Here is a 12,503-nt window from a genome sequence, read left to right as displayed (position 1 = left end):
ACAGATTACGACGCAACGTTGTAACAAAGTTCTTATTGACAAAGCTCCTCGTTAATGTTTTATTAAAAGCCGAATGATTGTTAAAGAGCCTATTTATTAAGTACGTATCTTAGAGCCATCATAAACATCGTTTATGGAGTAACCGAGTGACACTGGGGAGCAATAATAATGTTCCGTGGTAATTCAGTGGGAATAAAAAATGATTCCGGGACAGTTTAGTTTGTCCGCAATTGTGCGGCAGTTAGGGTTTAGGCTTCCATTATGGTTTGAGTGCTGCGAAGAACTACCCTCTCTCTCCTTCCCCCCTCCGTTTCACCCCTTCGCTTAATGCTGGAGTCTGCAGCAGTTCGGCTTCACTCGGGGTGAAAAATTGATGTCGGTGGCGCAATAAACGTAAGAAAAAGGGGAACGTAGAAATAAAACACAACGTGACAAGGTACAAACATTTTTTCAGTTACACATTTGTAAATTTTAGACCTTAGACAAAAATCCTAAATCTCTCGAAAAAATACTCTCATCATGTAATATTTTATTTTATTTATTTATTTATCGCCCAGAGGGCTTTTACATGGTTGGTAGTATAATTTTAATTTGACAAATACTTTCAAACATAAAAAATAAGAATAAAATTACATTTGATAAAAGCTATGCAACAAGTCATACAAACACAAGAAACAAAAACAGAAAATTACAGCTATTTGTTGGTTTACATGATGTGTTTAGGAGTATTGTTAAAATAAATGTTTTAAATGATCCACAAAACTTGCCAAGTTGGTATTGAATATGTCAACCTCACCCAAGTAATGATTTCCCATGGTGTGAAGTCGTTGTATCGGAGAGTGGGCAATGTAGTTACGCTTATGTGTGCTGCTGTAGAATATTGAATTTTGTCGTGTTGTTACTGTGGGTGTATGTATGTTTATAAGTTGCAGGAGTTCACAACAGTCGAATTTAGAGTTAAGTATTTTGAATAAGAACGTTAAATCGTTTATTTTACGTCTACCTTCTAATGTATGTATTTTTAGAGTATTTAATAAGAAATTGTATTTTAAGTCTTCGACAGGGATATTTAATTTAAAATTTATAAAACGTAGAATTTTTTTTGTATTCGCTCAATGTTGTTAACGTATGTTGTCTACGTATGTATATAATATTGTTCTTCAATTATTTTCGATTGGTTTATTAATAAAATACTCGCGTTGCTCTGTAAAAAAAACGTATTTTTTATCAGTTTTCATTCCTGTAGAAAGTAAAGAAACGATATTTAAGTTTAGTAAGTGAATTTCTTTCCAGTTTCCTTTTATGATTTATTCCAACAATCTATATTCTTTTGGTTACTTCGGTCATGTAAACATCTGACGCAATATCTCAATCTTGGTTTGCATTCTGTTTTATCTTCCACATCGTACATCATCTGGCAGTTTTGAAGTTGACATTCTAACTGTGAAGCACTGCTTTATCGACAACACGGAACTCGGCGACATTCATAACTTTAAAAAATCATTTCGTATACAGATTTATATATGTATGTATAACTATGTATCTATGTTATACATTAAACATGTACATAAAAAGTTAAATGCGTTACATTAATAGAAAGTGAAAAGGTATTCACTACAGACATTCTCGGTAATAAGAAACTCCAGTCCTTTTTTTAATCAATAATGATCTTCTAACTTAAATACCACTAAATATTTTTTATTGTTATAGTTTTAATAGTTAAAATAATTGTAAAAGATTTGTTAAAAAAAGCCTTAGTTTTATTTCAATATGCACTGTAATTTGGACGGCTGCGTCGAGACTCGAGAAGTTTTTAATTCCTTAAGCCCCCGAATTCTCAATTTCTACCGATTTATAACAAGTTTTTCGTTAACTCTTCAAGCTTTTAAGCTCCAAAAATAATATGTGCTATTTTTGAAGATAATATCTATACATTTGTTATGCCGAAACGTTAATTATATTATATTCCCTCGATAGAAAAAAATCGCAAAGTTAGCTCCGAAAATTGTTAAAAATATGTTTTGTTCTGTTATTTAATATGAAAAAGCATGAAATAATTCACAGTGTATCTTTAAATGCAACTAAAGCATTTCTTGAGAGATTTTTGCTCTATTTCAAACGATTCGTGTTTTATTGAACATTTTCATCATTTTCGCTTGATTGTCATCGTTTTGTAATACTAGCGCGCTCCCTCTAAATTCGTATTTACATATCTCCTATTTGACGCTTACTAAGGGGGTTTAAGTTTAATCGCTTTTAATATCGGAGAACATAAGGTAAAATATCGGTATCTCTTCACTTACAGTTATTGTACTCTACCAATGTGCAAAAATCCATCCGTGACCGCTCCTGATAAACAATTTCCGTCTTTCAAAACCCGCATTACTACGAAGAAAATATTGTGACACCATCAAACTAACCAAAAAGAAAAATGCCCCTTTACCACTTAGGTCAACTGCAAGTACAAGTGTTAAATTTAGGTAACGTAATAAATTATTGCTAGAAATTTAATATATATTGTACTTGTAAGTTTGATAACAATTTGGTGTTTCTTCTTAAGAATTTCATTCAACAATGCATTCTTTCAGAATAAAATGTTGATTCGTTACTAGCATAACAGACTCAGTCCTATCAACCAAACAGGATGTTGTAATGTGATGTTATTTTATTCACTTTTCAATGACGATTTATAAATTCTACGTGTAATTTAAAAACAGTAAAACTTATATAATCAGAATCAGCGTTTGTTAATCTATATGAACATACATTTTAAATCCATAATATTTTACACCGGAGTTTTTTGATGAAAAGCGGAACTGTACACTAAAATTTAAAAAATCTATAATTTAAAAAAGCTTGATTTTAAATAGATGTATCTGTCCACCTACCATAAAAAAGCAAAAACTTAATAATGTAACGCATTTCACGAATTTAATTAATTTCACGAATTTTAATGAATGTGACATTAATAAGCGTCGTAAAATAACGATAATTATACGAACGTAATAATGTTACCGAGGTAATTATTCTAATGGCTACGATTTACCATCACTGGGTTGACTGGGTCCCGAGGGATTGTGATGAATGCATTTGTTTCAGTCATAATACCTGGAATAATCCCATCACTATATTCACAACCGGGTAATGCGTTCAGCTGGCCTTTAAAGCAACTGTTTACCGTTGCACGAAGTGGAATATAAATTCCAACTCCATATTTTAATTAAATATTTTATTCAAACTTTACTAAAAACAAGCATTATTTTACGTAACCGAAATATTACTTAAATTAATCACTAACTAACTAACTAACCATCACACTGATTCCCAACATTCTCATTTTATTTTTATCACCTTTCAAAGTGTGTTGAATTGTCACTGTCCTGGTTTATGATGGAACCCTCACTGCCATAGATCAGGGTAGGTAGGTACTAACAATTTATTGTCCACTTCTAGCGTATTTATTCATTGATAATCTTTTTATGTTAAACCGCACAAGTCGTCCCAAATGCTCCCAATCGTCTGGAGTCAGTGAGACTTTGGGATCCCCATTGGGGTATGTTGTGAGGCTGAAGGTAGTGGGGGGAGAAGGAGATGGGGAAGAAGAAGGCGGGGAGGTAGCTGGCTATTTAGATCTGGTCACCAAATACGCCTAAAACCAGTTCAAGCAACTTTTCAATTCTGATTGATGGTCTTACACCAGGGTGATACGAAGAGTATCTTCCACTATGTAATACTATTCTTCATTGTTTCTCTGCATTTTTTTTGAGGTTAGAATTGTTAACCTCATTAGGACAAACCTGTGTTCAGGTTAATAATTTTTATTGACAAAACAATATTGTTACATTAATATTTCTACAGATTAGGTATCTACTACAACCTACCGATTAAGGCGAAGCCTAATGCTAAATCACTATTTTCGATTAATCTTTACTACGAATTGGTTTACATTATGAATACAAAAAATAAGCTTCAGATAAATTAAAGCTTTTCGTATCGTTTCCCTCGAGTAGAAATCAAATAAAAAATTTAATTACTCAATATAAAATATAAATATTAATTATTTAACAATGTATTTTTTCAATAGAAATGTATGAACGCATAAATGAAACAACTTTATAAAATACAATATTATGGCTTAAGTTATCTGTGACAGTTTCCCTTGATTAACTTTTTTGCTTTCTTATAAAATTGTCTACAAAATAAATAAAAACTCCTTTTTACTTGAAATAGTGTGTTTTTAGACTCCGTTTTCCAAGCGATTTTAATGCCTATTACCTATATTCGTGACGATATAAGGCATACCAAGAATAAACAAATTGTTGGCTTGCAACTTCCTCTTAAAATAATTTCAGCCAATATACTTTATCGTACTCTTATAGTATTTGTGGATTCAATAACCAATATCGAGAGAGAGAAAAATACTAAATAAATAACTGAAAGGATTCTGAAAATCGATGAGAACTTATCGCGTCGCTTGGACTTGTAGGCAAAATGTTAAAAAATAATATGTATATTGGTTGGACTAACGCTCACCATAAGCTCCCGTCGCAGCTTGTCGAGCTCAAGGGCGGCGGGCGGCTGCGGGCGGGGCGGGGCTCGAGGGGCGGCGCCCCCCCGCCCCCTCCGCACCTCCTCCAGCTGTCTGGTCAGCTCTTCCACCTTGGCCACCGCCACGGACAGCTCCTTCTCCTTTTCATTGAACAGGGCGCGGATGGACTCCAGATCGCTTGCTGCAACGAACGAAATAAATAATTATTAACTAAGAGTACTAACAACTACGATGCAAGGAATTCATGGAAGAAACATTTCAGAAATGTTTCAAGTTTTCGTTAGAGAATCTCTAATATTGTCTTCAACGATTAAACATAACAAATACAATAATATAATTAAAATAAACATTTATTTATTTTATTATTGACACCCTTTTTAGAATTGGCGGCTCGTGGCATTTCAGTGTGTTAGAGCGCTAAGTTTGAAAAATTCGACATTATAGATGTTCTTTGGTCCAAAACTATATTTTTTTTTCAGAAAATTCTATGTATAAAGATTTTCTAAAAATTTCAGTTTGGCCGAATTTACAAAAAAAATGTTTTCAGCTACAACAACATCAATAATGCTATTTTTGTAATATTGTCACTCTAGTACACCCAAAATTCACGAGCCGCCACTGCTTTTTAGGGCCATTTACATAATAGATGGTAAAGTTATACGGTACATAACTGAATGTCTCAGTAACAATCTTTTATATTTATTTTGTGATAAATTGAGGATGTCCACAGGAATCGGAATAATTATTTCCCCCTTAAATATTCTGGTCAATGTGTGTGGTAGTTAGTCCCAGAATTTCAGCACTGAAATAAATCCAGACTTCTAGTATCGCGTAGTGGAATCCGAAAGCTTATCAATGCCAATAATTTTGGGCTATCAAATGCGTCATTTAGAATTTTATATAGAAATACCAAGTCAGTACCAATCCTTCTGTCCGATAATTTGAGCATATTCATTTGATTAAAATGTGACCGGATAAATCATCACAATGATAATTTATCACATCTTTAAAAAGTTATATAAAGTCATGGAAAGTTATGAAACAAAAACTTTATTAACTGGGTTAAGTAGGTTAGGTTAGGTTAGGTAAATTTAAAAAAAAATGTTTTTCAATGATTTTATATCACTTTTTAAAAGTGTGTTGAATTGTCACTCTGTTGATTTATCATGAAACCTAATTAAAATAGGGTTTTAAAACAACAAAATTGATGGAATACCCATTTTAAAAATTGTTTAATATAACATTTAATAGTTGTCCCGTAATAATAAAAATCGGATGTTTTTATCCGAGACATTATCTAGATTACAAATAAATCCCTCAGAATCATTTAAAAAGATAGTAGCCAAAAATATGGGAAAAATTAGTTCAAGAAAGTATTATTAATTTTGAATTTCAAATATAAGATCGACAAAAAATTCGTAAAATAATTAGGACACAATGGTAAAGTTGGTTGAGACTATGAATCAAATTTGTCCCTTTCTTATTCTTATTAATTACTTTACATTCTTATCAGATCACAGTATACGCATCTGGGATCTCATTTCCACTGCATACAAACAAAAGCTCCTAGATCAAGGCCGGGAAACTCATTCAAAGCAGCCTCCTACCTTGTATAGGATTTTACAAAAATATTCATTTTATTTTTTTTTTTCAATTTATTCTTGTTAAATTAAAACATCCTTGAATGTTTTAGTTAATGTAAAAAAAAATACATTTTTTGAAGGTTCTCATACAAGTGAGGGGGCTGATTTGCTTCAGTGCCCCGGCCTTGTGATCTAGGAGGTTTTGTGTCAACCCACTTGCATCTTCCCTATTACCTTTACAAATGCATAATATTTACTATCAACAATATGCTCCTTTATTGTGGATAGTTGTATCAAGGCGACGATGGCTAAAACTCATTACAGCAAGAATTCAAGTAAAATGAGTTGTAGAGCCTTTTAATCGAGTACCTACCTGTTGTACCTGTAAAGTGTTTGTATCTGTTTATGTAAGGTATAGGTAAAACTCGCCGGGAGATTGCTTCAACCGAGTGCCGAGCAGTATTAACGGGCGTGATGCCACAATACATCACGGAAAATGGGAAATGTCACCGTCGTGCAGCGGAAAATAAGAGCTTTTTGTGGTAACGTAAGCTGATGATTAAAAAACACCACCTGATATTCAATATCAGGGAGAAATCCCACAGAGGGATTCGATATTATTAGGAAATGAGGTTCCATTCAGTCGGGGAGCTACCTCCCATTCCTTCATTCATTTGAGATGCTTTAATTTCGGTCTCAGGGTTTTCCAATGAGAGGTGTTATTTTGAATAGCCCGCTATTTCGGTAGATGTTACTTTTAAAGCTGTCATTTTTTAATATTTCACAAGTATAAACTACGTCATTTATAAAAATGGAACGATACACGCCTCAACAACGCATTGAAATTATTAAAATTCACTTGAGTGAATCAAATGCAAATCATCTTGAGTGATGAGGCCCATTTCCACCTCGGTAGCTTCGTCAACAAGAAAAATTGTCGCATCTGGGGCTCGGAAAACCCAAGAGTTATTGTTGAAAAGCCTTTCTATCTTCAACGTGTGACTGTTAGGTGCGGTTTATGGTCCGGCGGAGTCATTGGACCTTGCTTTTTCGAAAATGAGGCTGGAGCAGTTACGGTGAATGGATTGCGCTATCGAGAGATGATTAATGATTTTTTATGGCCGGAATTGGATGGTATTGATCTGGACAACGTTTACTTTCAACAAGACGGCGCTACGTGCCACACAAGCAACGAATCCATTGATATTTTACGATTGAATATCAAAATAACACTTCTTATTGGTAAACCCTGTATTATATTTACGAAGTAATTTTTTTTTCTATTTTAGAAAAATTGTTCATTTGTATAATAATTTTTATTAATGTATAATAATAAATAATACCCAATGTACCTTTATAATCGACGTAAGTATTTATTAAAACTTTGTTTTTAATATGTGCTCGTATATTCTATACGGAGAAAACTTACTAATTAATAAGTTAATTTAATAAAAATCTAGTATTCCTATTAAAAATGGGACTGCAGAACTCTGAGGAATGAATTAAAAAAGTTCCTAGCAAGGTATCAGTCGTTTAAAAGTAAGTGTTTTATGAGGACAGCAAAACACATGTGCATACAAATACTGATATGGATATTGACATACTCATTGACGCATTCCGTCATGATATCCATTAGGAAAACAATACGTGCTCTCAATATGTTTTGAACGACTAATATTTGATCAGGAAGTTGGCATGCAGTTACTTTTTTAAAAAGATCGTTTTTCTCTGTGTATTTTTACCTATCAATATTATACCAACCACAAGCAAGATACTACATACATCCCATTGGAATGTCTCGTGATGATGAACACACGAGCTCTGCTTGGGACTACTCTTTAAAACAAAAACACACAATTGAAGTTACCATACACCTTCATTCAAACATACGCACATTTATTCAGACATTCAAAAATAATAATATTTGGATGATTTATATAACGCCATTTTTGTGCAAAATCATCTCAAGAGCGCTGTACAAGTTTTGGAGTTGATAGCAAGCTATTGCGTAAATATAAATAAAATCAAAATATACAGTTTATTAGTCCCAAGTCTTACTTTGTAAATAACTATGAAAACTCGATTAACTTAACTTTTTTGTTTAAAAACCCACGTAAACTTACATTTTTCTCTCCAAATGTTAGATGTTATATCAAAGTCCCGACAAACTGCAAGACTTTGTCAACGAGTTCTTAGAAACAATATTTTTTACATTTAGGATAGGTATATAAATATTATATTACGTCATTATTTTAATTTCCAGCGATTACACATCTGCCCTGGTGATGGATACTGTAACGCTGTCCGAAACTTTGGCTAAAGAAAACACACTTAAAATAAATCACGATAATACTTTTGACCGTGGAAATCTCAAATCATATCCAAATATATCGCATCATTATTTTAATCATAAAAATATTTGTACAGCGAACCTGATGCGATTTTTCTCAAAAACGGCGCTATATAAATCATTCTAATATTATTATTACTATAATCATAATCTATTTTTTAATCGTGACATGCCATGTAAGTGTTTTCGGCATCTGTAGATAGAAATCACATTTGTACTTATTTGCCCTTGAGGCGAAATACATTATCCAATTATTATTATTATGCACCAAAGATATTATAGAAAAATAAATACAGAATTGGAAAAAAACATTTTTACAAAAATTCAGAAGAGATCAGAGAAAAAAAATTACAAAAATGTTTTTCACATACCGAGCATCTCCTTCCGAAAATTATTTAATCGCAGTAAGTATCACAGTAAAATAAGGAAAATATACTTCACCGAAAATAATACTTTGTGTATCGGAGTTACGAGAAGGTAACTAATATCTGAATTAAGAATTTGTTTAGCTTCTGCGAATCAAATAATTGACTTAAAACACTGTATAAATAATCCACACTAGAAATGCCTTCCATGTAAATTTGAATGTAGACAAACGTCGCAACTGACTTACATTTGCAATAATATCACCTTCCAATTGAAACGAAATGAAAATTTCATAATGATGCTGAAACACAGTTCTGTATTTGAAATTTAAGCAAAGAATGGTCAGAATTTTCGATCACGAACACGCCCACATCTATTTTTTTCTTCTTTATTCTATCACTTAAAAACAACATTTATTCAGCATGATCCCAGGCATTGAAACATCAAACGTTTACTTAAGGGACGGCTAAATATAGAAAAAAAGGGTAACGGAAAAGGTCGGGCTATCTTTAAAAACAAAAAAATTCCTCATAAAAGCATAAATTAATCTACTCCCGAGAGAGGACCATGAAAAAGTTACTTTGTTCTTTCAATCCCAGGGCAAACATTTATAAAATAACGAAATATATTTTTCATATTTCTCGCTTCAGATAAGAGTACCTAACCGGTTGTTAATTTATTATTTGTTTGTTGCAGTTTTTTGCGGTGGTAACACTGAGGTCATTATTTGTCGTAAACTTTGGCGGGGTTCGTTTCGCGCGGGAAATTAAACATTAAACTCTGCGGTGGCTGACAACTGACAAGCCGACAATATGACGGATTACTTCCTGTCCGTGATCTGACGTTTCTGGTTTCTCTTTGGTGTTTGGAACCGTGTCACAATATCATTCCACGGACAATCCTTTATCACCTCCTCTCAGCATCCGCAGTGCCACCATTGTGATAAGTTTTGTGAACCTATAAATGCCCGCACATAATAACCCTTTTAGTCTGTTAAGTTACAACCGGAAACTTTCTTGTGACGAAGAAGACTAAATTGCTAAACACATTTGTCTTAATTTTTTATTGGAACAACTTTTCTTTAACTTTTGAAGGATATACCCATCAATGTAATATATAATTGAAGAAGATCTCAACGAAACATGAAATAGAACAAGACACTGAAAATAAAATAAAAAAGTCAATAGGTATCCCATCTAGGTTACAAATCAACTCTTTAGAACTATATAATCATTCAAAAAGATAGTTGTCAAAAATATGGGTAAAATAATATTTTTTAATTCTGATTTTGAAAAATTTGACGTATAATACTTAGGTTCCAATGGTCGAGAGGATAAAGACGTTGTCCCGGTAAGACAGAAATCCTGGGTTTGATTCCCAGTTGAGACCGTTTTCTTTTTATTTTCTGTGTCTTGTTCTGTTTCATGTTTCGTTTAGATTTGTTATTTTTATCTTCTTCTTCAATGATTCATTTGTCTTAGTGTAACTTAGATGAGTTTTATAAAATTGTACGAAACTGTTGGTCAAATTGAGATGAAATTATTCTCTTTAATAATTTATTAATTGTCTCTGACCTGCTTTCTGTCAGAATATCTATTATATTTTTAAACTTCCGATTTTGTTGTCCGGGTTAAATCTTCCCCAAAGGAAAAACTTAACCCTTCCACTCACTTTTCCACAAATGATCATCTAGTCAATCAACATTATGTAAGTGCATTATATAAGCAAAATAAATACAAAACAATACAAGAACAACACGTCAACTCACCAGAGATCAAATGGGAAAATAATTCACCGACTCCAGATATTTTCATATCAGAGGGTTCGGCTCGGTAGAACTTCTAACAGGGCCTATAAATCCTACTGATCCCTCAACATAAATATTTAAAAAATCTTTTGTTATCCTACATGTATTCAAAATGACCGACTTTTGCATCTTTATATATAAATTATTTGATAGATCTAATACGCCTAAATTTTTAATGAGAGATCTATGTATAATGCCAGTAGCCGAAATAACGAATGGTAATATTTTTATAGTCTGAGAATGCCAAATTCTTTTTATTTCATTAAATCTGTGTATTTTCTTATTTTTTCACTAACAGATTTTTTAATATTACAGGAATTTGGAATAGCGACATCAATGATATAAGTTATTTTTTTAATTTTGTCATGTAAAACTATATCGGGTCTATTATGACTAATGGCTCGGTCTGTTAGTATAGTTTTATCATAATATATTTTATAAATAAATGTATTTTAATTTTCTAACAAAGAATAATTCATTAAGACACTAGATTGATTGAAGGCGATTTGAAACACACCCGAATAAAATACCTCAAAAATTCATCAAATTATGTTTATTAAATTCAATTAAATTATAATCTAACCTTAACCGTAAAGCTATTATCGAATCGAGTTTAAGATTTATTTTATATACTTTTAGATACGTTTAGCAGTTGTATGGAGCTTGGGGTGGATAAAGGGGTGGGTGTTTTGATCGTGGTATTGGAGACAGTATTGGCCGGCTACAATAGTCCCGGGGGATTCTCGGCGGAACTCAGAAAAATCTGCGGACATTGTTTTCAAAGAAAAGCTTCTCCGTGGGTTATCTTCAGAAATCCATTTTTCATCGGGAGCTTTTATCGCGTATTATATCTGTACTGGAGAAAAATAAATGTTCCTGATGTGTAAATAAATAGAAATTGAGGATGCCTGAGAGAGATACATCAACTGAACTAAACTAAACTATTGAGAAAAACCAATTTTATCAAAAGCTTCAATATGGAAGGAACCCCGAGTAATCACCCGGAGATTTTGAAGCGTCATGTTCCCCCTGCTTATGTCTGATAGGTGAACAGGTATAGGTAAGTGAAAGGTTGGTACAATATAATTAATATAACGAAGCCATTCATCATAAATGTCAAAGGATTAAGTTGATACCATAACAGTTAGTAAGTTTTCGCTAAAGGTGAGCGTAATTTATGTAGAGGGGGAAATGGCTTCTTGGTTTAATAGAAGTTTATGAAGGCATTTAAGCAAAGCAATTAGGAGACCCTTGAATTTGTCACTCGGGTAAATTTATACCAAAATGAATTTTGATGAAGATTGATCGTTACTCCCAAACTTAATTCCAACTAGCTGAACCTTCCCCAATGTACACATTACTAGCCTGACCTTGCGGCTACGTTGTTTGACTACGTTTCCCTGATTTAAACTGAATGGAAAATATAACCCGAAGGTAATCGCTCTTTATGTCGAATAGCAGTCCAAAATCTCTCATCTAATCCGGAGCAACGCACTTTCGGTGTAAGTCGAGCCCCTTGTTTCTGGGAGTGAGATTAATGGTTGCTGGCTTTGGCTATTGGAATCTTGTAACATATTATTAAATAAATTAAAGCGAGTCAACTGACCTGTTATTATCAAGGGTCAGTAAATACAGTTGCGTAAGAATGTGGACAGTGTGGTTTTAAGATGACTATCAAATAGTAAATCTACTGTATATAAAACTATTCTATTACAGGATTAAATGCAGCGTGGCAGTGAATAAGGATTAAGAGAGCCATTTTGATATTTTATGGTGATCCTTAATACGGGAGCCAGCGTTGTGAACAGAACGTGGAATTTATGTGCATATCGAGTGATTTTACCCATA

General features: G+C 32.9%; 1 protein-coding gene across 10 annotated transcripts in view; it reads right to left on the bottom strand.

The window, feature by feature from the left end:
• The window catches only part of LOC149415566 (apoptosis-stimulating of p53 protein 2-like), a 693,728-nt gene that overhangs the window by 34,886 nt on the left and 646,339 nt on the right, over positions 1-12,503 (bottom strand). For all 10 annotated transcript variants that reach the window (XM_089642762.1, XM_089642764.1, XM_089642763.1 and 7 more), the window contains one exon: positions 4,534-4,730. In XM_089642762.1, coding sequence (XP_089498888.1) covers positions 4,534-4,730 — 197 coding nt within the window. The remainder of the gene's footprint in view (positions 1-4,533; positions 4,731-12,503) is intronic.

The sequence above is a fragment of the Hesperophylax consimilis genome, chromosome 18 (assembly GCF_061612785.1).
Source record: "Hesperophylax consimilis isolate HC1 chromosome 18, BYU_Hcon_1.0, whole genome shotgun sequence".
Classification (NCBI taxonomy): Eukaryota; Metazoa; Arthropoda; class Insecta; order Trichoptera; family Limnephilidae; genus Hesperophylax; species Hesperophylax consimilis.
This window is presented reverse-complemented; position numbering and strand designations above follow the sequence as displayed.